Genomic DNA, 25,979 nt, shown 5'->3' on the forward strand with positions numbered 1-25,979 from the left:
TGAACTTTGAAAGCAGCTTCAGTTTGGTCAGAGCTGAGGTCGAAAGCCCTTTTGATCAACACTCTGTGTGTTGCTCTGTGTTTGGGATGTGTTTTTATGCGTTTGTGGTGTGCCACCTCGTAAAAGTCTTGTTATAAACAAGACTAGGACTAAATTTGTGTGCCTTGTTCAATTATACACTAACCTCACTTGTGTGCTTCTACTTGACTGCACACTGACAATTATTTAGAAAAATACTGCGCAGGATTTTTATTTAACTTTCTCAGCCAGGAGAGAGAAAAGGACACAGTGAATAGAACATGGAGCGACTGTGAGCGTCTCTGCTGCAGGTGCATCCTTCAATGCATAGCGCGCTCACGAGGGGCATATGCTACCCTGATTAACACTAACATTAGGATGACATTAGTGCTGCCTCCCTCAGAGAAACACCCCCAGAGCAGCTGCTAGCTCTTCCTCACCTTCTTCAATATGCACAAACTAGCATCTCTGCCTCCCACTCACTGAGGAAAATTGACATTTTGCAACTTTTCTTTGGAGAAAGTTGACAATTAATTGATGGGTATGAGATTTTGTTCTTGTTACTTCTCTATATATTTAACTTTGGCTTCATAAAAACAATATTCAAACATTTCAATGTTGACAATTAGAATATTTGGCTTCAACTTGCAGAATATCAGTAGTTTGTTGCTTTTGTTAGAGCTGTGATGCCATTTTTTGTTATCAAAAGAAAGAGGAGTGTGCGTGCTCAGGCCGGTGTGTGTTTTTGACTGACAGTCAAGCCAGCAGGGGAGACGAGGCACGGGAACGACCTAAATGTGGCTTACAAGCTGCAGACAAAGGAAAATCTGTTAGCATCGGTACTGAATATTAACATCCACGCCGAACCGATGTTACCAGCTCGTTTTTCCGATGGTTGCTGCCTGTTTGCATCAACACGGGGATCAGGTGCAGCATAACACACACGTCCATCCGTGTGAATAAAAAGCAGACATGACAAGCCTCATTTGGATTATTGTTTAAAGCTTGAGGGTAATTCTCTGTGTGTGAGCGAGAGAGTGTTTTGGTTAGTCAGACCGTTTTGTGGCTCGTAGCCAACATCACAATCAGCCATCGACAGAACGATGATGTTTACTGCTTCATCCTAAATGAAATGTTAGTTCTGGCAGGAGGCCATAGTTTATGCTATTTATTTATGGAGGCAGAGCTTCAGCCATGGAGCTGAGTTCAGTGAAATAGGTTTGTCCATTTTATAGTTTTCAAATGTTTGTTAAAACAAAAGAAGTTTAAATATTCTTTTGAGCTGAAACAAGTAATCAATTATAGAAATAGTTATAGACTAATTTAGTAATCGATTAATGGTTAACTGGAGTATAGAGACTCAAAAAAATCCAAAAGCATCTCAAGTGGCATAAGTTTAGCTTCACTTTTTTAAATTCTGTAAAAAAAAAAAAGAAAAACTCTATTAAGCCTCGTTTTCATAATGCAAAAATCAGTCAATCTGTAAATGATCAAGTGTACAACACTTTCCTTCTTTTATTATTTAAAAAAAGGAATTGAATTATTTATGTGCATCTTTTCTAATATGGTTAAAAAAAAGGTTAAATAAAAAAATCTGCAGAATGTGCCAAGTTTTTAAACTGCTTGCTCATCCGAATAATCGATTACTAAAATAATTGTTAGCTGTGCGCTAATATTCCTGTAGTTTTTTTGGTTTTTATTTTAAAGGATAACCTCTCTGCTTCCACTTATGTCCACCTGTGCAGATTTCCACAAGACACCATCACTTCTCTGGCAAATCCTCCAGCAGGACTGCCCTGCCAGAGTGTCTGAATCCTTTATGAGTCAACCTGAACCTGTCAGATAAAAGCAGTGATGGCCTGTCACCGGGATAAAAAGGTAAACAAACTATATCAATACTAATACCATAGAGAATTCCCAGATTTCTGACTTTTATTTCCACTCTGGAGTTGTTTCAGTCACAGATGAATAACTGCGGGTTCATTAGGACTGTGGGCACAGAGAGAAAAACATCATTGGGGGGCTTTGGCTTGTGGGCATGATGCACCCTGCACAGTTTAACACACTGCCCATATACGTGTGTGTGCGTAGGCCATATATCACGGTGACAGGCGGGTGCGTGTTTACTTAATGATGTGGGGGTTTATTTATGAAGTGATGGCCGACATACAGGGAGGGGGGGGAGGTGCAGGGAGAGATGAGGGAAAGATTGAGACAGCCCGAGGATGTGACATTAAAATATCATCAAGGTGATGGATGTCCGTGCACAAAACATTAGAGACAAGTACAAAAAAACCAGCTGCGCAGCAGATGATGAGTTGTATCTGGAGTTGGGTGAGCGCTGCACTGCGTGCATGTTTTCTAATGACTGAACGTGTCAGTGCAAGTGCAGTTTTCAGTGACTTCTCTGGGCATTTGAGGTGGCATATGTGCAGTTGCTGTTGGCTGTATTGCTCAGGGTGATGTCTTATGTGTTACTCTGTTACGTAAGGAGTGAAAAAAGCAATGCAAATCATTCAGTTTTTAAAACTGGATGCTACAGGATTAGTGCAGGTTTATTGAAATTTATTTTAGTCACTATGAAGTCACTTTTTGTCCAATTACTGCAACTAGAGAGCAAATATGAAGCCTATGCTAGAGGTTTCCAAAGTCCATCCTCAGGAGCCGGTTTTAAGTAATTCCTCAGGTTCAACACACCGGAATCAAATGATGGTTCCTTAGCAGGCCTCTGCAGAAGTTTATGATGTGATGTGTTGGACTATTTGAATCAGCTGTGTTGGAGTAAAGAAATATTGCTTTTATTGTGGCAAGTGGCCAGAGCAAAATACAAAACATTGCTAATCATTTGGAGCTCATAAAATATAATCTTGGTAACCTTTAATTTGATCATTGTTAATGTCCTTTTCTAGTTACACAATAACATTAAAGTGAAATCCAAAAATAATGTGTATGTTTTATAAATATGCAAAGGAACCACTGCATAATCATAGAGTCGACTGTAGGAAAAAGCTGGGACAACATCATCTTCTGAGAAATGGGGCGTCTGCAGGAAAATGTTCCAGCCAACTCATCTCATGGAACGAAGGAGATGAAACTTGCCATGTACTTTCAAGCTTTAATTGGCCATCAAGACATTACAGAGTCTATCATTAGCATATAGAGAAAATAGAGTGAGTGCAGCTCTGTGATTGGCATAATTACAAGGATGACCTATCCACAGACAGCGAAACATGGCGGAAGGGTCAAATTAGAGACGGATGTGGAGACAGATACATAGGAGGATCCGGGGTTAGAGAGAGGAAACAAAGGGACATGAAGTCACTTCTGAGCACAGTGACACTTTCAAAGATCTCCAACTCATCTCAGACTGCTAAATGAAGAGTCCCACATAAAGCGCCCACAGCCTTTCATCCCCACTTTTGTTTCTATCTCTTTATTCTAGCGAGCAAACACTATCTTCTGGCTCAGAAGAGATACCCGTCCCTTTCAGACACACATAAAATACTCTGAGAGGAAGAATGGCACTCCTGGCCTTGTGTGGAGAGCTGCGAAAACTGTTTTTTTTTTATGTTTCAAGGCTGCAGATACAGGCGAGCATAAAAGAGCAGCCCTGCGTGGCGGAGGTGGCGAGGAAGGTGACGGCTAAAAGCCTGATCAAACAAGGCCGACGCGAGCAGCTCGCTCAAGTGGTCTGCATTTACGCTCCACTCATACCACACACAGACTGGAAATAGGCAAATGTGGAGTAATATCCTGCTGAATCAAACACCGACAGCTCCACTCTCGGCAGCTGAAGCTGAACAACCCTCGGCGTATGAACAAATGAGCCCACTTCTGCCCTCTGCTTCACTCTATTATAGCCTATGTAATAAAGAGTTAGTCCTATTTTATCTTAAAACAAACTCTAAATTTGTCACATTTTGTCAGATCAACTCAACTTTGCTGATATTCCTCCATTTCTTTTTTAAAATAAGTTTTGAGAGGAAACCTGGGTAATGTATGACGAAGTATGAGGGTCACTGTAGAGATCAGAAAAATTGAAGAGTGCATTTCAACCAAAACACTATTATTTTATTTCACAAATTATTAGTGTCCACATTGATGATTATTATTTAGTTTTTTGTTTTAAATTTCCGAAATAAATGCTAATGCTAACTGTAGCTCATTGCAGTTGTTTCACAGAAATCAACATAGATTAGCTAAAACGAGTGAACAATTTTTATTAACCTATTTGCTTAATAAAAACGTCCCTAATTTGGGAGTGTTTGATAGATTGTAGACATGTGAATGTCTACATAGAATTGTGGTTCTTTTTCTAAAGGAAATTAAAAAATGTAAATACAAAAATTTTCTGGTGTCATGTTTTTCCTTTTGTTTACCTCATATACAGATATCCTCAGTGTTTTACTGTTTCCATTCACACCATGAATGTGAGCAGGTTTGTGCGACTCCAGCAGGAGTGTTTCATTATCGGGCTCCTCAGGGGAGGAACCTGCTGAGGCTTCTCACTATGGACACCACTCTTTTTTTTCCCCATCGTCGTACAGGGAAAAAAACATTTCGATCAGAAGCTGCAGTGCATACTCACTGCGCTTTAATTGCATCAAAGTTTTTGCGCAGGCAAACTGAGAAAGGAACGCAGGGAGCACGGGAGGTTATGTACTGAGTGACAGAGCCCTGCAGGCCTAAACGACAGAAAGTGTGCCATGCCTGGGAGGGCCTAATGAAGACTGATTCACAGGACTGCATTGCTCAATAAACACGAACTACAGCAGGTGAGGAGGGGAGCACAGCTGGAGGCAGGTCGTGTCAGCTGATTGGATATCAGCGACACCGTCTGTAAATCCATCTCATATTTCCCACATGGCTTTGCATCTGTCTGTGCTCAGGTGGATTACTAAAAGATAAATGAATCCAGCTGTGCAGAAACGCCTTTGCAGATCACTGAGGTTTAGATGAAGGGCGTCTGATTGGATCAAAGTGTGATTTTCTGCATCTTTAGGCTGACCGTAAAAAAACCCCTTGTTTAAAATGGGTGATAAATGGCTATCGATTCGCAGGCTGAGTATGCTGAGTTTGCGAGTGTAAAGAAGTAAATCAAATGATTCCTCAGGCTGGATCAATGACGGTTCAGGGACACTTAGCTCTGCAGCTTAAAAGAGGCAGCAAGCAGTCTGGCGTTTTTAGTGCACTGCTGCTCGAGGAAGGAAAAAATAGTATTCTAACTCACCCGATTTGGGTCATGCTCCAGAACTCTGCGTCTCGCCGCCTCCAGCTCCTCGTAACCCGGAGCGGCTCGGGCCTGCTGGTACTCCCTACGCAATCCCTGGATCCGCTGATCGCTGAAGAGAGAAGAAGGCAACATCACAATTAGGCAAGAAGAGATGATTAATTAAGGCTTGGAGGTTGTGGAGGCTGGAGTTAAAGAGTAAAAACAGGTCAAAGAGGAAGCATATGAGACTTAAACTTTCATTACATTGACAAGTTGTCTTTTTCTTGGCTGCAGCAGCCGCTGACAACACAAGAAGGCAGAATATTCAGAGGACAGCCTGAAAAGAAATTTCTACACCTGACAGAAAACCCGTTGGAGAAAATGGAAGAGAAACAGTAGCAAATAAACACTAAAACCACTCCAGTCAGACTAGGCTAACACAAATAAATAAATAAATACATAAAACCCTAAAAAACAGGAAGTACTGGTGTAGTGATGGGAACAGGACAGAATGGGGACAAAACTTAAAGGAAACATCACCATCATGCTCACTGGACCTTAATGCCGGATAAGCTTCACACACCTCAGAGTACAAGCATAAACCAGGGTGGGAATGAACACACACGAACACACAAAGCCATTGACAAACAGCACACACCTGAGCGAACACAATCCCAGTCTCTGATCTGGGTTTACTGGTGGCTGAGGGAAAAATGACGGCTAACTCTGACACTCATAATTTGCTCTCAGAAGTTGTTTGCAATCATTTCTTTCGTTACATTTTTTGTGCTCTGTTTTCTTTTCTGAAGAAAGTAGGGCTGCAACTAATGATTATTTAATTTTGGTGATTAATTTGATTAAATAGGCAGTCTGCAGATTTGTCATTTATGCCTTTTTAAACAATATTAGAAATGCATTAAGATATTAAAATTATTTGTTTACAAAGAAACAAGTAATTCAGTTCCTTTTTTTGTTACAGAAATTAATACAGGTGAAAATGAAACTGATGCCACCTGAGGAGTTTTTGGAAGAACATATTCACAAAGTTTCTTTTTAATCGTATATTCTTGTACAGTTTGGGCTTAATTAATGGTTTCAGTATGTTGTTCTTTTAGGAGTTGATCATTTTTGAGTATGTATACTCCAGTACCTTGTTTTGGATTTTTGGTAGGATGAAGCAAAAACTGGATGGAGGGATTTAGTGTCATGTTTTCAGCAATGAAGGACTGCATGTCCTTTCTAGCTGGGGATGAATGAGGTGCATTTCAATAATCAATTAATCACAATCAGTGTGATCAATCGTTTCAGTATAACATTAAAAAGTCAAGTAAATTTTACTGTATTGAATTATAATTGGACTCAACTTGACTGTAGTTGGATCTGAATCTGACTATTATATTGGAATCAAACTGGATTCTATATAACTGGAAATAATAAAATACTTGAACTGAATCAATCAGAACAAACATTCAAACAACAAACTTTCCAAATCAAGAAGAAAGTTTATAAAACCCAAAACAACCAATCAGGAAGGCTTTTTGCCACCTGATAAACACCAAACCTCACTTCCAATAGTCTGGCAGATATTGACCAGTGGGGAGGAAGAGCTGAGGCGTGAGGCAGGCAAAGCTTCATTAGCGAAGTACATCGCCTACATGCTTAAGTCTCTCCAGCGACCCTGTCTTTAATTAACAAATCTGCGCGAGTGTGTTTTTCTGCACGACTACAATCTCAAGGTTGTATAAAAGTGTGTATCTGTACATGAGCTCATTCGGTATGCGGGACACTCGGCGAGGACGTGCTTCTCACCGCGCGCACGTACGCTCACTCCATGCAGCCCGTCTTCCAGTTGTCTCACTGGGGACGGACGGGCTGAGTCACTCAAACTTCTGAGCCACTATGTTTAGATTCCAAGTGTTGCTCCCATGCTGCACAAATCTCTGTGTGTGTGTGTGTGTGTGTGTGCATCTGCTGGCACAAAACTTGGCCCTGATATTCTGCCAAGAGGGGGCAACTCTCTGTGCTGCAGTGAAACTCCTGTGCAGATTTTTCTGCTGCATACTGACGGTCATCAGCCTGCCTGTTAGGCACAAAAACCTAAACATAACAACAAAGCTTTTGTCTCATTTATCTGTTAAATTTACCAACCAGTATCACCTCCACACAAACAAACAGATTCAGAGCATAGATGCAAGTTGTCTAGGTTTTATTCTCCTTTTTTTTCTCGACGCCACCCGTCTTCCAACGATCCCATTAGCCAATCCCTGGGCTCGTAATTAGGTCTGCCATTTTGATTGAGCGCTCGTGTCGCTCTCCAAATGAAACAACACTGTAATTATCTCATTACACCCCGGCCTCCATCACTGACAACGGCAAATATTATCATATTAATGGCTGAGGACAGAGGCTGATTCTGGATAAAACGTGAGTGAAGAGTGATTTTGGAGGTGGCTGAGGTTTGTGAAGAAGCACTGATGGCTGAACGAGTGAATCTGGTGTGTCCAATCACCCATCTGCACATTTTTTCTTAGATAGTAAATTAGAATATTACTAAAAATGTTATTTATTTTAATAACAATTCAAAAAAGTAAAAGTTATACTAAAATTCCTCTCACAATATCATATTTGTTTTGCTTACATGCCATAAATTCAGCCTTTTAACAGAGATGTAGCCAAACATCTAACTGGAAAGTTTAGTTGAAGGAAAGGTTTCGGGTTTGTGAAGCAAAATCTGTGCAAGAGTTTGGAGATTTACTAGGAGCAGACCAAAGCAGGACCACAGGCTGATCACTGCACACTGCAATGACCACATGTGTAATAAAATAGTACTCAGCATTATGTCCAATCACTGCTTTTTGCATCATTTATTTCATCATTTATTTGAGAAGGTAACATGTCCGACTAGGAAGAATAACTGGCACAGAAAATAGATTGAGATTAAATGGGGAGAAAAAGAAGGTATGAGGGAAAAAACAGAACATAAAGACCAACACAGGAAACTTAGAAATGACCAGAAGACAAAACTATCTCTAGTGAGAATAAAAGCGACAGTTTTGTGAGAGAAAGTCTGAGTAAAGCCTCCTATCCTGCGGTGCAAGGCTCTGTGAGGGCAGACTAATTAGGAAGCGTGTGCTGCTGCTGGCTGATTTAGCGACTTGTTCAGGCTGTGGCCGGCTGATTTGAGGAAAAAGTTTGGGCTTGGATTTTCCTCACATCAAACAGTGAGGTTTGTCTGACTTCTTGGTGCAACACTGGAGCCAGACGGCGACTCAGAGAAGCTCAAAGCTTAAAAGATGTTCTGATTGCCTTGCTGAACTGTCCACATTATCCCTGGCTACAGTTCATCTGGTTCATACAAACTTTTTGAAAACACAACAGATTTTACTTCCTTCAACTCTAACGCCTAAATCCAAAAAGAGGAAGAATTCTTAATAATTACACAAATCATCAATAATAGAAGAAGTATAATATGTTTTTGCACTGCCATGACTTCACCAAAAAAAAAAAGATTTAATTTCTACTGTTATGTTGAGAAATAATAGTTTTTAGTCAAATCTATCATGAATAACCCTGGAATCCCTCTATAGTATAACTAAACCAATATTTTTTTTGTTTTTACTTTACTTTTTTGACTTCTTGCTGTCCTGGGATACAAATATAATGTGTTTTGCCAACATTTCCAGTGAGCATGAATAAAAAGAAGACACAAAAATAAAACCAGCTTATGTTCTACCATCACAAACGCAAACATTTGGGGTTTGCTCAACCTTTTGGGGGCTTTAAAAGGAATTGTTTGCTTTGATCTGATGAGGCTAAATTTGGAATTTTTCAGCAAAAACACTCTTGGATTGTCTGGTGTAAAACAAAGGATGCCTGTTTATGATGATACTGCTTCTGCCGCTAGGTTTCAAGGCCTTATAGAATCTAGTTGATTATCCAACTAAACCAAAAACGATACTTCACTGATTCTTTAAGGTATATAACAACAGAGAATAAAGTCTAAAATCAATGTAGAGAGCAACCAAAGCTCCTTATCAGTCATCTTTGTTTCCCTGTGGATGTCAGCAGAACTGCAGGTCATAATAGTTAAGTGAGAAAAAGTAAAAAAAAAAAAAAGCTGTTTTGAATGACTGAAGCAACAGCTGCATGCAAATGTTCCAACTCCAGAAATTTCAAGTAATCACTTCACACTACCCAACTATTTCCAGAAAACATGACCAGAAGCGTCTGAAACCATATAAAACATGTGTTTTTGGAAAAAAACACTTTCAAACTCTGTAAATCCTGCAAGCTGAAACGAGAGAACGCGAGTAAAAAGGAGAGAGGAGCTTAATGTGCATCCATTACTGATGACGTCTTGCTCTAAAGTGAGCGTTTCATTTCCGCTCGTCCTCAGGCTGAGGCGACCTGGCAGGAAACAACAATATATTTTGCTAACATATTTTAGCTACCGTCTAGATGCCAGTGAAGCTTTTTCCTAAAGAGCTGTGAAATCACACAAATCAGCGTCTCATGGATTGTGTAGCATTGTCTGATAATATTTCAGTAATTAGTCACACCTGTCCAAAGTGATTTAAGATGCCTACTTCCTGGCAGTGTCAGGTAAACTTAGAGGCATGTAATCCTGCTGCCAGCGCTTGAACCATGGCGGAAATGCGGAAACGCGCTCCCAGATGTGTCACTTATGTAGCCGACAAGCTAACCCTGGGCTTCCTTTTCTCTGGCTTTAACAACACATCTTTCACGTGCCTTCACATCTCTGCACTCTAACCTCCCGCTCTCTCGCTTCCCTTTCATCTCGTCTCCCCGTTTTTTCGCTCGCTCCAGCTACAAAGACTGCCTTCTGGCTAATAAAATTTGACAAGCATAGCCAACCTTTTTTCTCCACAGGTCAGCCTCTAGCAAAGCTCTAATCAAATGTGACGCTCATCAGCGTACACACCTGCCATTGAGGGCCTAATGAAAATGTCTGACAGTAAATTAGGGAGACAGAGCTGCGAGTCCACTACTGTTGAGAGGGAAGAGGGTGGGGAGTGAGGGGGGCGCCAACATGTTTCAGTTAGTCAAACTTTGCAGGCAAAGGCAATCAGCGCACTGATGCAGAGGCACATTTAGCAACAAAGATGGGCTGCGTTCGTCGGCCATCTTCTACATGTTTAATGAGCACATTTGCAACTATATCATTAAAACTGTAAGATGTGAAAGGAAAAGCTCGCCTGCAGCAGACTATTGGTGGACCATAAGGTCAACCAGAGATGTAAAAGGCTTGCATAAATTTACAGTACATCAGCGGCAAGCTGTAATTTGTCCTGCAGTGGTTAAAAACGGCAGACCGCACACAGCATTGTTGCTAGGCTACGCTAGGCTTCTTACCCAATATAGTACATGTTGGTGGCAGCGTCTATTTCTGACTGTGTGACTTATTGGGTGCTTTAAGGGATTTATGACACTTTAAGAGACTCTTGTTTAAGGTCACCTCTCAACATCTGAATCTGATTGAAGCCTGGAATTTGACTAGGCCACTCCTAAGCTTGGATTTCATTCTTTTTTTTAACCCATTCAGAGGAGCTGCACTTTGGATTATTGTCCCTCTTAATGAGCAGATTTGGCTCTTTACAGAAAACACTTTTTTAGATGGAAATACGTCTAAACTGTATATATGTTTTAAAATCAAAACAAGAAAAACATTGTTTTAAAAGTAATAAATGATAGAAATACATTTGTAAAAGTCTTTTTATACCTGACATCAGACATTACTTGCCCTTATATGATAATTTTGGTAAACTTTTCATTTAAATACAGAATTATGATTGAATTTTTATGCATCTCTCATTAAAAATGACTCCATGAATATCAAAGAGAAAGCTGCCAATCTAACACACTCATGGGTAAATGTGACAGATAAAATTATGCTTCACTTTATAGTGATTGAACAATGTTTACCGCTCAATATTTCCTATGAATAAAATCAGAAAGTGATTCCAAAACTTATAGTTTGCACTTTTGTCTTCAGGTCCTCCAGTGAGGAAAAGCTGCAGCTCAGTTTTCCTGTTTGGTGTCATTTCAAGTCCTTTGCATCATTTTGCAACACCACAATTATCGTCTTTATTCTTGAATGCCACGTCAAAACGGCTAAACCCCTCCTTCGTTCACCACAATTTGGTTTTACTTTTAGAAAACCTGCGCGGAGTCACCGTCTTTTAATTTAATATTAAAGATCTCTGTCTCTAGAGATGCTGATACGTGTGGAGTTAACAAGCTAAAGAGTGTTTGTCATCCATCATTCTGACGCTTGAAGCCGCCCTGTTTCAACGACGAGGGGGAGAACCAGAGAGGTGACACATCCACAGAAACGGAGCGAGTACGAGGGAGGAATGGAGGACGGGGAGAAAACAGGCTGGTAATGAAGTAGCCAGCAGTAGTGGATGAGAGCTAAAGTGGTTTAACAGATCTGTCAGGCTGCTAGACTGTGGCTAATTATCCCCCCTCCTCTTTATCTGCATCTACTCCTCTGTCACTTCTTCTTTCTCTCCTGAATCTACTCTGCTTCGCATCTTGCGTCCTCTTCGTCTTTCCTCCAGTTTTCTCTTGTCTCTCTTTCCCTCCGTCTGTTGCTTCTTTCCATTCCCATCTGTCTCCTCCCCGCGCCCGGCCCTGTCTCTCTCTCTCTCCCTCTTTTTCTGAATCGTCTATTTCTGGATGAGATCGGGCGTCTGGGGCTTAGCGTTTGATTTGCAAGTCAATAGTCATTTCTGTCAGGGAGTTTAAGTTGAGGGAAGTTTTAATGTGGCCTGTATTATTTCACACAGGAAATTATGAATTTGCATTAGAATCCTCGGTGGGCTTTCTCGTCTTTTTCCTCGCTCACATACAAGAGTAGCTGCGAGTTAAGGTTTCAAAACCCTCAGAAGTAATAAGCAGCGTGTCTGCAAGTCTGAAACCTTTGTTAGACTTAAAATGAAGTCCTGTGACATCCAATATTTCACTATATAATAGGTTTTTTTTCCTCAAATCAATTGATTTTATCATTAAATTACTTTGAAACATCCCACTGTTCCTTTCTGACATGGCAACACGGGGCTATTTAAGCTGAAATTTGGGTAAAAGTATAAAAAAAGCAATGTCTGAACAGTGGATTTAATATTCATAAATCACCAGGATGCTCAGCTTCTTGTACTCCATGGCAACCGGCTCGTCTAGTCTGTGATTCTTTCTTCGAAATAGACACAGTAATTTACACAATTGTTTCAAAGTCTTGCTACTGATAATAATTTGATGCTGATGTGTTCCAAGGTTAAATATGTCTTATTCATAAAAAGAACGCTAACGTATAACTTCACAAGGTGGTCAACCACCCTGATTTTATTTTATTTTTTTTGTGACAGTTGTCATTAAGTTATTACTTCATTCTACTATTTTGCGTTTTCATTCTGGTAATATGTGATTGTGTATTATTTTCCTTTCTTTCACTCAATAATAAATATGAATAGTTCATGTAACAACTAAAATAAATAATGAAGGGTCTGGACTGTAAAAATGAATTATTTTACACTTTGTAGTGAACTTAAATTTTTATGTGCATATCTGCTCACTTTTATGCATTTTTATGTTGTTTTTTTTAAGTAAAGTTTTCAGTCATTCTCCAGAAAGAATACCTCATTTTTGACAATATATCTTTGAAGTTTGCATAAATCATGCCTTGCATTGCTGTGAAAGTGTGCTGGCCTCATGTTTTATACATTCATCCGGCTCAGCAGACCGCGCATGTAGGAATGTGACCTTTTGTTTTCGCTCTTACGCAGAGGATGTGCAAAAGCAACACTGTACAATAACAGCAGGAAAAACTGCACAACACGCTCTCTGTAGGTAAAAAGATGAACTCTCACCTGTCTGGAGGGGCCTGCTGCTGCTGCTGCTGCTGCTGCTGCGGCGGCGGTCTGGATTTGTTCACTTTGGCGTAGAGTCCGTTGATGTCCTCAAACGAGGCCTGAGGTTGGGTCGGCCCCCCTCGTGGTATCGCCGGGGAAGGCGTGCGGCTCAGCGACAGCGGTGAGGGCGGCTGGCGGAAGTCGTTGATGCGGGCGTAGTTGGGGTCGCTGTCGTCGTCCTCCATGCTGGGCAGCGAGGCCTGGTCAGGGGTTGTGTACCCAGAGCGGGCGTCGGCATAACGGGGCTCGTTGCTATCAGAGAGGTAAACACGACGCACGGCCAGAGAATTAAACCCTCTTACAGGTGATGAAGTGAAGAAGAGGAGCGAGACAGCTCAAAACTCATGAAGTAATCAGAGAGCTTCAGAGCTCAGAAACTTCCTGTCTGTAAAGGTGTTTTAACCCAACACACACACAGTGTGTGAGTGTCCTACCTCTCTCTGCTGTCAGGGATCCTGTCCAGCTCCTCTTCACTCAGCGCTTCCAGTCGGTTCTTGGATCCCTTTGCCGGATCTTTGCTCTTGTCCTCCTTCTTCTTACCAAACCTGCAGGATACAAAGAAAGGCAGCTGAAAACTAAATATAACAGTTTTGTGACACTCTGTGACTCAGACATACAAAATGACAGAAAAATCTCACATTTGGAATCATTTGTTTCTTCTGTTGTGTTTTTTCTTTCCATCTTTTGTCACGTTTGTGTAACTCAGACATTCGTCGTTTCACTTTCATGAAAATTGATGCAAGGTAAACATCACCCAGGAAAAAAGAAATCTGAAAATTGATTTTAGGACATTTTAGCTCAGGATCCATTTGGATCCAGAACAGAGGATGAATCCAAAACACGTTATTGGATGCTTGTTTTTCCACTCTTGCAGACAACCCCATCATCTAAAAGTTTTGTCTTTCCTTCCATCCTACTCCTTTTATTCCTACCTAGACATATTTGTTCTAGAAACTAGACAAAAACTGTTGGTAAAATTTGTGTTTTAGCATTTTGTTATATTTCTCTTGTTCCTTCTTTCCCTCCTCTCTTTTTTGTTTCTCTTTCTTCCTTCCCTGGAGTTTGCAGATGTTAATGAAAGGTGCTCACATAAAGCACCTTGCATCCAGTTTTTAAATTTTGACACATCCATTCATATGTAGACAGAGAGAGAAACTCATTCCAGCTCCTTTATTCAATAGTTGTTTTGAAATATCTGCTGAGCTACAGTGTTGTGCTCTTTTTTCATAAACTATCATGATCATTTTGAAGTGCTTATTCTCTCATTTTGCAGCTGAAATGTACTCATCACCTCCAGAGAAGTTATAATGAAGCTATACTTCACACTCACAGTAAATTAACTCAGCCTTTTTCTGCTTAATATTTCATATTTCCCCATCCTCATTCCACGTTGCCTCCTCCAAATCCACATCTCCGTTCCTCTCCTTCCCTCCGAGCTCCTGCTGAGCCAATCTAATGTCTGTGTTTATCTCATTAACAGCGAGGCACTTCTCATTACGGCTACAGGCGGAAACGTGGCCTGAATGCTAACCGGCGCAGCCTGGCCAAGCGGAAACCCGGACAGAGACACCATGCTGGCCCTGCAGCATCCTGCAAACCAATTAGTGTTATTCTCAGATCATATACTCGCTTCACTCCTGCCTGTATGGGTCACTGTTGTCAAACACAGGTCAGGTACTCACACTGCACATGGGTTATTTTTTCCACAGCGAGAAAGCAAGCAGAGGCAGTGAACCAGATTAGCTGGTGTTGATTCAGAGTTTAGCCAGGTCTGATGCGAAAAAACAAACAAAGACACACTGTCAAATCAAAGTATTGTTCTTCAGATGATGCTACGGCTTTTGATTCCTTTTCAGATTTCAGTATTTCGTTATATCATTACAAAATCATGATGGTTCTTAATAATTAGAGGAAATGTGAGATTTCTTTTATATAAGTAAAGACAAGACAGAAGATTTTCTCAGTGAAACATGGTGGAAAATAATTTTCCAAATATGCAACATCTCAACCGAAAAAATCTGAACATATGTTTACAAAAGAAGCAAATCAGAACTAATGTATCAGAGCCACTCCAACATGCTGTGATCGGTTATGCTAATGCTAATTTTCATGTTTTCTGGTTGCCTCCATTCTGGCAGTACAAACATCCACAGTTTTGGTTTCAAACACCTGTGTGCACATTATCACATTACTCCCATTTACACTGCTTCATCTGGGCCATTCTGTTTTAGTTTCTGTCCTTCCAACAATGTATAGTCAAAGTTGGCACTCCAAGCTTAATATATATAATCTGTGTAGTGTCACTTTAAGTAAAACTGGCATCCATTACATTTGAATTTGGATCTTTGAGGCGTTTTAGGAATCTTGTTCTTATTTTTCTCTAATCCCTTGCAGCTTTAATGTTAATGTTATAAACCTGACTTCTTCCTCGAGACACAAAGTGTCAGTGTGGGCGCTGCTGCAGCATGTTTTGTTTGGTTTTTTTCCACTTGGGACTATTTTGATTTAAGCACTCCCACATAAAGCTGCAGCCAAAAGCAGACTACCAGTTACCTCAGTAAAAACATATAGAAATAATTAAAGTCAGAAAAATACATCAGCTCTATTCAAAGTCGATGGAGAATTAATGAACATATTAAAAAAAAAGGAAAAAAAATGATTGACTAAATCCTCAGGTTTATCTTGTACACAGCTCTGTAATCAACATTCAGAGGGAGCAGAGGTCTACAGTTGGACCCGTCATTATAACTGCTTTAATTAGGAAATTCTCTTTTTCTCACTGTATTGTCTATCGGGAGACGGGGGATGGGGGTGGGACATCCAATTAGAGACATACCTGCCATGAGAGGTGGAAATCCCCCACTCTCCCATCGCCTTATCACTTATTCATCACCAAAGAGTCCCCAGTTTTCACACCGTTTGCTAAAGACGGCGCAATGCTTTCCTTTTCTCCTTCTGTGTTCATTTTTTTTTATTACCTTCACACAAATCATTCCTTGGCTTATTAAGTCAGGCTTTTCTCTGTCACTCAGAAATCTGACAGTTAATTTCCTGTAGCGTCTCACGATAAAAGGGCAAAATCACATACAGACACAAATGCCCACACGTATGAAAACAAGGCTGTAAATACAGGAGCTGCAATAAATTAATTTATTAAAAAACAAAACAACAACAAAAAAACATTGCTTGCATTTCTTGGTAACACTGGAGAAGACAGCTATACACATCAACTGGGCTACTCTGCAGGGAGCTGCACACAGTCAACAGAGGATAGGACATCTCATTAGCTTAGCATCATCTACCTACACAACCACTCCATCAAACTCTCATTAGTGGGACATAGGGGGTTTGGAGTGAGTCAGGCTGATCTGGTGTCCCATTTAATATGCTCCCCACCGTCACAGGAGCTACTAGGAACCATTATTAGTGTGTCTCTGTCGTCATTAGCCTGACTCCCCTGCTGTCGCCCCAGTATCACCTCAGCAGCCCAGCAAAGAGACGATGGTGATCTGTTCAACTGCATCAGAACTCAGATACTGTTTTATATTTATCTTTTTTGATTTAAAGACACAAAGACAAAAAAAACCTTAAAAGAATTAAATGATTCACAGCTGTTTTTGGATGGAGTGAGCGCTTTTGCTGGCAATGTCTACAATGCAGGAAAATAGAAAAGCTCAATAAAAATAAACAGCTGGAGAGGATAAACTTCTTCTCACCCATTGAACAACTTTTAATCCTAGGATTATGATGCAATTACAATATTGAATTTAGTGAAAGGAACAGTCCAAACCTGCAACATGCAGCCACAACTAAAAACTTGAGCATGGAAGTGATTTAGTAAAAACCTTCATGTGTAGAGCATGGACTGATTAAGTGGACTAATGTGAGATGTGCATCATTACTCTGTGACTCCGAAATATGAAATATTCTGGTTGAATTCTTGTTTTACTGTTTTGAATTACAGTCTTTTAACACAAGTAAAAGACTGTGTTTTTTACAGTCTTTAAAAAACACAGTCCATAGCAGACTGTGGTCTCATAGCAGACCACAGTCTGCTATGAGACTGTGGTCCAAGTCTCATAGCAGACTTGGACCACAGAAGAGCACTTATACTTATACCATACTCTCTCTGTATGGTGCCGGTCTGTTAAGTCTCTAAATAAAAGATCTCAGACTCTCTTCCTCTACTTCAGCGGAGAACATGGCACATTATTACTACCGGTACTTTAGTCTTGGGAGGACACTGGGTCATGAATTAATACTGGAGTTTGATGTCTCCAACATAACATTATCAGTTTGTAGCAACTTTTATCTGTTTTCTCATTCCTTGTGCTCATTTTTTATTCCTTCATGCTTTTTCATATATTTCTCAGTTTTGGTCATCGCATGCTGTGAGCGACAAGCCCAGATATAACTGAAAAGAAACGTAACGATAATCATGTATGCCCTTAATAACTTTACTACCTGTAAAATGTGTGGAATAATCACACATGAAGCTTTCTTGCACAAAGGAGGCGCTGATTTTGATTTTCAATAAGCATTCGTTTTTTTCTTTTCCCAATTCCAATTTACATTTCCACAGACACATCCTGCCAAATCAAAACCTTAATTTGTGCAAAATCAAGCAGTTGCTCTGGAAACTTGCTGCGAAGCCAAGCACTGGTAGGAGTCTAGATAATAACTACAGCTACTGCCGTTCTCGTCTGGGTAGGAGCGCAGAGGAAGAAGTGGCATGCGTACAGTTAACTGTGCTCTAATGAGGCTCTGTGTGTAACTGAGATCACAGCTAGCCAAGTGCTGTGGTGTCACCAAGCTGACCTGAGCAATTAGCCCTCTGGGAAGGAGGGAAAAGAGCAGGAGAGAGCACAAGAGAAAGATTTTACCTAAAAAACCAACAGCATCCTGAAGTTAAATTGCTCATCTGTGGAGAATAAACAGCATCACAAATGTCTTGTAAATCTTCACCTCTCTTCTATTCTTAATATTCTTTGTTCACTGTAATTGTGACAAAAAGAATATAGATGTGTGGTTCTGTGCCGTCTTAATAAGCTCTACTTTCTGGTGAAACAGGGAGTCAGTGGGCGGCAGAGAATGTGAGAAGGGTGTCTGCTGCTAAGGTAGAGTAAGCATTATAGGGAGGGAAAAATAAATAAATAAATATACTGTATGTATATATATATATACACCCAGCATATACAGGTTCACCTTCTATTTTGTTGTGACAAACAGTAGATCAATCAGGTGACAGTAACTCCATAGATTAAGGTCCGACTCAAGAGTTAAATCAAGAGTTGAGTTCGAGGTTTAACTGTATGGGAGAAATTTTTGAACAGTTTCAACCGTTTTCTGTCAGCTGAGCTTGGTTTGAACATCACAACCCACCATTCTACATCCGTTCTGACCACGTCCTCCTTCGGCTACCTCCAGCAGAATAACGCACTATATCACAAAGCTCAAATCATCCCAAGTTCCTAAAACCACAAGTGCGATAAGAAAAACGTCCAGAATGTGGTTCTCCGTAAGGACCGTGACAGTTCCCCAATTGGTTCAAGTGGTTCAAGAACAGAATGGCAGAACATCTGGGTCCCGTTTGCTGCGCTGGTTGTTGCATCACTTTTTCCACCGTGGTTACAATGCGAATGGATTCCTGCCACTGCGCTGGCAACAAAATAATCCAACAATCCATGCCAAAAATAGACAAAAATAAAGAAAAATGACTCAACGAGGCATTTTCATGCATTGGGTATTTTCCAAATATATATGGGAACTTTCAATGTATATTTTATGATATTCAACTTTTATTAACTCATCTGCTCAGGGACTACAGATGGAAACTAGCTTAAGTTAAATCTGATGCAAAGCATCTTTTTTTTTACCATTTCTTGAGGATTGTTTGTATTTCACATAAGTTAAACTAGGTTAGTGTACGCTGCACGCAAACCTCCAGATTGCGCATACAGGCAGTTTGCAGAAACCCTGGATTTTAACTAGCGTGTCACTCCACTCTACACACAACCTTTTTATTATCCTTCAAGAGTCTAAATCAAGCTGACTGTTGCCAAAATATGTATTTTCCCAAAAACTTTATTTTCCATCTGATTGATTTAACAATTAAAAGCATTATGCTTTTAAACTGAACACCCAAACTAACATCAAAGAGAACAACAAGATACTTTTGATGCTCTTTAGAAAGGAGGAAGCAGCAGGTGGTTTACAGCAAATGTGAAAACAAGCTGATTTGCCTTGGAGAGTCAAAACACAAAGAAAAGGTGTAAAAAAAGAAAGCAGAAAAGAATGACTCAGGAACAAAGTGAATTAAATGAGCATGTCATAAGGAAGAGGGCTTGCCGAATTTCCATCCGTTCTAGACAATGCATGCAAAAGACGCCAAGGAAGAAAACAGACGACGAAGAAAGAAAGATGAGAGAATAGAAGAGAGACGGATTGGTGAGGCAAAGCTCCAGCGAGAGCGGAGCTCGGCTCGGCTGGGGCGGAGTAAGGAGCTTAGGAATATATGGACCAAATGCAGCTACGTTCAGAGGCACAGAGAGAACAGTTAATCAGCCAAGCAGAAATGTTATCACAGTAATTAGATTGCTCTGCATGTATTTGGAGAAGAGCACACTTATCTCAGCGGAGCTTCCTGTAAAGAAAAAGATGGAGACTGTGAGAATGGGCTGAAAGAAGCAAAAAAAAAAATAATAGAAAAAAGGAGAGTTAGATATAAAGAGAAGCAGAGACTAACACAACAGAGAGCTGTGATGTAACAGCGCCTTCTCCTGTACTGGCAACGTGCCGCTCGGAAACTATTTCAAGCTCCAAATAGACGGAATGACATTCCCTCTTTAATATTGGTGCGATTTCCTTGTTGAACCGAGGATCGGGCTACATGAGGAATGTCGGCCCCAACAACAAGGTCACAAAAGGCCTCTGCAAGCCGGCTTTGACTGACAACAACACAAGCAAGTCTGCACCTCTTTAAAAAGAAGCCTGATCTTTGCTTGATAATGCAGATCCGCCAGCAGGCCTGTGAGTTTTCCCCCACAAGGCGTAATTAAACCTATTCATCTGAATTCCTCTCCATATGCACCGGCAATTGGACCCAAATCGGCTTCCTTTAATAGATATGAGCTTTGGTTAGGAGGGGGGGAGAAAAAGAGAAACTGCAGCTGGATCCACCCGTTGCTAATTGTAGATAAAAAAGCTTCACTTAGACGGTATTAATAATGTAGAGATCTAAGAAGGCAGATGGGAGTGGAAGATATATTTGCTGGTTTTTATCTTACCATCTAAAAAATACAGAGATAGCTGACTTGGGAAATTAGACTAAACACTTTCAGATATATACACTTTCTCTATGTGAACATTTTTTGCCTAATTTCCCTTGCCAAAGAAGCACTGGTGTAGCCAAAATCATAATCGCAGACAGGGGAAGGCAATCATTTTAATATAGACTCTAAATTAGTCTAATTTAACGCCTAGAGGAGAGAAGATTGAGGCAGACAGGTATGAATGCACAGCAAGTTGTTCCCAGGGGAACTGGAGGCGGATATGGAGCGCTTGTCTTAATCAACGCCTGGCCAGTCCCTGGAGAATAGATACTTCAGTCAGACAAAAGAAGCGATAAAAGAATAAGAAGCAAAGAAGTGGGGAAGAGAGGTTGTGGAGAGCCCTGGTTCTTACATATTTTTCACAGTAAAATTCTCTACTTTTCCAAATTTCACGACATTTCAGTTGTTTTTGAGCCCATTTTCAAACTCTAACTACACAATATTACAGTAAATTTCTGTTGGCGTGGCCAAACTTTAACTATAGAACCTGCAAAAACTACATTATGGATGGACGCAAGAACGGTAGGATGTGAGGACTGAAAGACAGAACAACAGGTGGCTGGATGGATAAACACAGATAGAACAATATACGGATAAATGGAGGGCTGGATTTTTTAGACAATGAGGTGAATAAATAGTTTTCCAAACAGTTTTCATTTCTCACTCCTACTTTGGAAAATATCAAATCAAATTCCATACAAGAATTTTCCACAACCCTTAGCCGGGTTATTACATTCCTATGCAATTCCACTCAATTCTCATCTCCCTTCAGTACTCCATCTGGGATTTCTCCCATTGAGCTGGATTAATTTCAACCAGGTCAATCAGTCAAAAGAGGGAGAAGCTGTGAACGATGACATCCATTTTCTGCACTGTTTTAGAGTTGTAGTCAGCCTGTCAGTTTTAGCAATGACAGCAGAGGAAGTGGACAAAGCCTTTCAGCGCATGCTCGCCAAATATTAAACAATTAAAATAGAATCAACAGGAATGCTTAATATGTTTTATCACTGGGAAAGATGTTAAGCTCTTCTCTCTTTTACCCAAACGTTAGCGATTGGGTAAAATCAGATGTAATTGTTTAACATTTCAACAGAGTCCGCGGCTCCAGGAAACAATCATGTCTCACTAGGTGAAGGTCCAGAACCCAGTACCAAGCAAAATGTAGAACAAGAAGCTGATTTTTACCAGGCCTAAGGAAGCCTGGAAATCTGTCTGGTGAAATATGTTCCCTCTTTAATGGTCTGCATTTTGATGTGCAGCATATATGAGCAACAACACATAAAAACCTGTCCCCCTGAAGCAATTTGTCTTTCCATTTCCATCCCCACGTCTACCAGGGGAGCTGTTAATATTTAACAAGGCCGCTGGGTTACACGTCTCATACTCCCACTTTAGTTGTGTTCGTTTTACCTCAAATGTATGGACTGTAAATAGAAACTAGCTGTGACCTTTCTCCTACATGAATGAGCCTCTGGTCAATGCTGTTCTTCTATGTCCACATTCGATCAGCACAAGTTTAGAGGGAATGTGAACTGGTGATCATCAAGTTTCCTTCAGTAACATTTTAATAGCCGTTAACGCCAAATAACACAACACACATGAATTATGGAGCATTAGTCATTAAAACTATTCAACAAAAATTCAAGTGGTGTTGAGATGCCAAACCTCAGCACACAAGTCAACTTGCTCAAGGGCACGGAACAAATTGTTGAAATTTTTTATTGTTTTGTTCATGAACACCAGTCATGTTTGGTCCACTTTAATCAAACTCTAGTTTGTTTGCCTTGAAATTGCAGTTTGTTTGAGGAGGTGTGAATGGAAAATTGAAAATCCAATTCTGGTCCAAATACAAACCTGGGTCTCAGTTTGGTTCAAGTGAACTCAGTTCGAAGTGGCGTGGATTAAAAGCATATGGCATTCTGGGTAAATACAACCAAAACGAACATGAGAATCTAGCGCTAGCAGGACAACTGGCTCTTGATCTTTTACCAAAGACAAAAATTCAATCTTACAGTCCCTAAAGTCTGATGCTACGACATTTTTGTTTACATTTTGTGAAGCAGGAACTTGCGCTTACGTCTTCTTCAGAGGGTTTTGTGTCATTTCCTTCAGTAGCTCTTGATGGAGCGCCATCACAGGGAAGTTTTGATTCATGACAATTTAACAAACGTTGCAATTTTGGTCCACAATTGAACCCAGTCTACTGCACTATCAGGTATGAAAACACACTGACTGGTCTCATTACATTTTGACTTTTTATGTAAACATGCATCAGAAAAAAATTTGACTGAGCTGCCCCTCAGACTCTGCAACCTTGGAGGTGGAGTCACACAACCCTGTCATTAGTGCCAGTGACAGCAAAAAACATATTACCAGCACTTTGTTTGCAAGAAACTCACATGCAGCTTTCCAAAGTTTAAAGTCTCTAACCTTTTTACAGCTGTAGACTGGTTAAAAGGCAGTGTGGCTCCAGACGGGCATCGACAAGGTTAGCCTCCTGGCTTTTCCCAGCGAGACACACATCTTTGGACAAGACTCACTTAACCTTCTCTGTCTGGACAGCAGAGGTCATGCTCTGGATGTATTTCAGGGGCAGGAAGATAGACAGAACATACGTCTGTTCTTGCATGTGTCCGTCATTAGCGGACATAAAATTAGAGAGGAAGTCCATCCATCACAAATGGCTAGAAGACAGCTGGTTGCGACGGAACCAATACCAGAGGTGTAATCACTTCCTGGCGCCTCTTTTTGCAATGAGTGAACATGTCCTGGTGGTAGGTACGGCCACATGCTAATTGGTTGAGACTGTTTCCTGTGGCCACATGAATCCTGTTTATTGGCCGGTGAGTGATGTGCAGCTGGCCTCGGAAAGCCGTCCAGCCGTTACGGATGTGTCTGCGCTTCGAACGGTCTGTCCCTCGGGGTCGACTCAAATGTCACGACTCCTCGACAGGGAGGTGATGGATCGTAAAACTGATCACCGCAAATGGAAGGCCCTCGTCTCACTGTCTCATTTGATAATTACAGTAAGGGCAATAACTCACAGTACAGATAAGGGTATCATGTTCCTCAGAGCAATGCTGCAAGTTTGCTCGACTGACAAACGGGTAATTTAAAGAAAACGTACGGCCTCTAAACCTCCTACAGGTATCAAGAAGGAAGAAATGACTATTAAAACAGAAAAAAATAATACATAAAAGCTTCCTATGGGAAGAGGATTTGTGTAGAGAAGCTCAAGCAACAGAGAGTAGAGGGTTGTTGTGACTGCCCCCTTTATCAGCTGATATATATGCATGAGGATTTCCTCATCATCTTCACCGTCAATTCCCCCGTCGTTCTGATTTTTGACTGACAGGTCACATCAGCGGCAATAAACCTGCACATCATTTCAGGAAAGCTGCCCAACGCGTTGAACGGAGAAAGGAGGGGTGGGAAAAGAAAAAAAAAAAAGTTAATTTGTTTTCCGGCGGCTGCTGACAGTGATAGCGGCTGTGTCTGTGCGCCGCCGCAGCAAAGTTGTAAATTAGAATTGTGCCTCAATGGTGTGCGCAGGAAGCTGCTTCTGCTGCGTAAAAGCTCATTTTCATCCACGGCTTAAAAATAAATAAATACTTGGCAGCTTTTTATATTTAAGGCATTGGGAGTCTTGCAGGAAGAAAAAGTCTGCACAAATCTGAATTATGGCGAGCAAAAGGAAACGGTGGCCATTTTATTCCGCTATGAAGGATGATTCACGCCTCGCTGATAACAGTTTTTCAACATTATGCAGCAATTTTGAGGCAGGGTGAAAGAGTTGGGGAATTTACTGCCATAAACTACGACAACCTTGAGGGCTTGGAATAACAGAGACAGTTATTAACCAAAGGAAAAGCTGTGTCTGCATTCTGGATTAGTCACCAATCCAGATTGTTTTGTTTGTACACAGGATCTTAAAAAACCTCAATTTCTGATCCTATAACATGATTTTGACAGTTGTTGAACAAATATTTGGCAAAAATATATATATAAAAAAATTGAAAAATAGCTAAACATTTCTCTAAGGTTGCCAACTAAATAAAACAGAATAATTACTCTGTGTGACAGAAACCTACAGAGATCGGTCTGGATGTCATGGATTTGTTGAGAGATTTGAAACTTGACTTGGGGGCGGGGGAGCTGTGAACATCTCTGTTCTGCCATAAAGATAATATGGCGGCTAATTACACAATCAAGACTACAACGGAGGTTTTTCTGGAGCAACGAGAACATTAATACTGTTGTCAGGACACATGAGACAGTGTAGCGGTGTGTGTATGAGCCACAGTCACAACAAAACTGAGCTGCCTGAGCAACAAAGCGACATCTGGGTGATGCAGATTGATATGGTGCGTCATTTGTTGCACTCTTGGTTATTATGCAAGATAAAATTTGCATTTTGTAGGTGTTGAGCAGAAAAAAAAACTTTTTCTGCAGGGGTTTTATGTTTTGAGACATGATGATTATTTTGAACTCAGGCGGCTTCAAAATTGTGATCTTAAACTCTGTCCTTCACGACTGCAAAGTCGGTGTTTTAATCATTAATCTCAAAATGCAACTGATACGCAAATCTTTGTCCAAACTCAGTCAAACCTTATGTTTTTCTTAACTCACATTGCATCTCACAGACAAACTAGGTTAAATAAATTGCTTGTGTAACCTTATGCACAATATATCCTAACATTCACATCTAAACCCAACTGAAATAAAGATTTGATTGCAACCATTTGTGAGATATTCACGGTTGATGCTTGTATTTCAGATATTCTTCCCAGCAGGAAGACTATTTACCCTAAGCCTCCACTTGAAGCTTAAAGAATATGTATTTAAGGCAGCCATGATTAGTGAGCCATTGTGTCTTGCATGCATTATTTAGAATACAGAGATGAACAGTGATGCTCAACAGATAGATGTGCCCTGTGGGATGCATCTGCATATATAACCTTGTGCATATTTTACACAACACCTACATTAGTAAAGCTCCCGTTGAAGCCTCCACTTCATATCAGCACAGCTAGGAGTCCTTAAATGTCGGATGAAATGTTGACTGGAAGAAATCCACCTGCAGAGTCTTAACCAGCTGCAGGATTAGACACTGCCTCCCTGATTTTGCCCCCATTAGAGCTTAAAGTCACCGTTAATACTTTCTCACAAACATGTCAGAGGGATTTTGGTATGCCTACCGACACAGGTGACAACCACGGTTCATTCAAAGGTTTTGCAAAAGGTGTGTGTCTTGTTCCATCGGATAAAGGGAAGTAAAGTTAACAGCATTTCAGAAAAAGACAGCATAGACAAATATTTTGGTGGAGATGATCTGCAGCTGCTTAAGAACCTGAAAGATGAACTCTGTTCTCTAAAGTTCATGCATAAAAGCAAAGTATAGAAGTTTTGGAGAGGTGTTAATTGTGTAAGTCTTAATATTTGGAGAATTCAGTAGTATTTTTATGAGCACTCTAATTTCTTTAAAAAATT

At 40.5% G+C, this 25,979-nt stretch overlaps 1 protein-coding gene across 3 annotated transcripts in view; it reads right to left on the reverse strand.

Moving 5' to 3' along the window:
- Nucleotides 1-25,979, reverse strand: part of pard3ba (par-3 family cell polarity regulator beta a) — a 134,788-nt gene that overhangs the window by 23,672 nt on the left and 85,137 nt on the right. For all 3 annotated transcript variants that reach the window (XM_032556984.1, XM_032556983.1, XM_032556985.1), the window contains 3 exons: nt 13,593-13,703; nt 13,117-13,410; nt 5,249-5,360 (listed from right to left, as the gene is read on the reverse strand). In XM_032556984.1, coding sequence (XP_032412875.1) covers nt 5,249-5,360; nt 13,117-13,410; nt 13,593-13,703 — 517 coding nt within the window. The remainder of the gene's footprint in view (nt 1-5,248; nt 5,361-13,116; nt 13,411-13,592; nt 13,704-25,979) is intronic.

This window comes from Xiphophorus hellerii, chromosome 24 (genome assembly GCF_003331165.1).
Source record: "Xiphophorus hellerii strain 12219 chromosome 24, Xiphophorus_hellerii-4.1, whole genome shotgun sequence".
In the NCBI taxonomy this organism is placed as follows: Eukaryota; Metazoa; Chordata; class Actinopteri; order Cyprinodontiformes; family Poeciliidae; genus Xiphophorus; species Xiphophorus hellerii.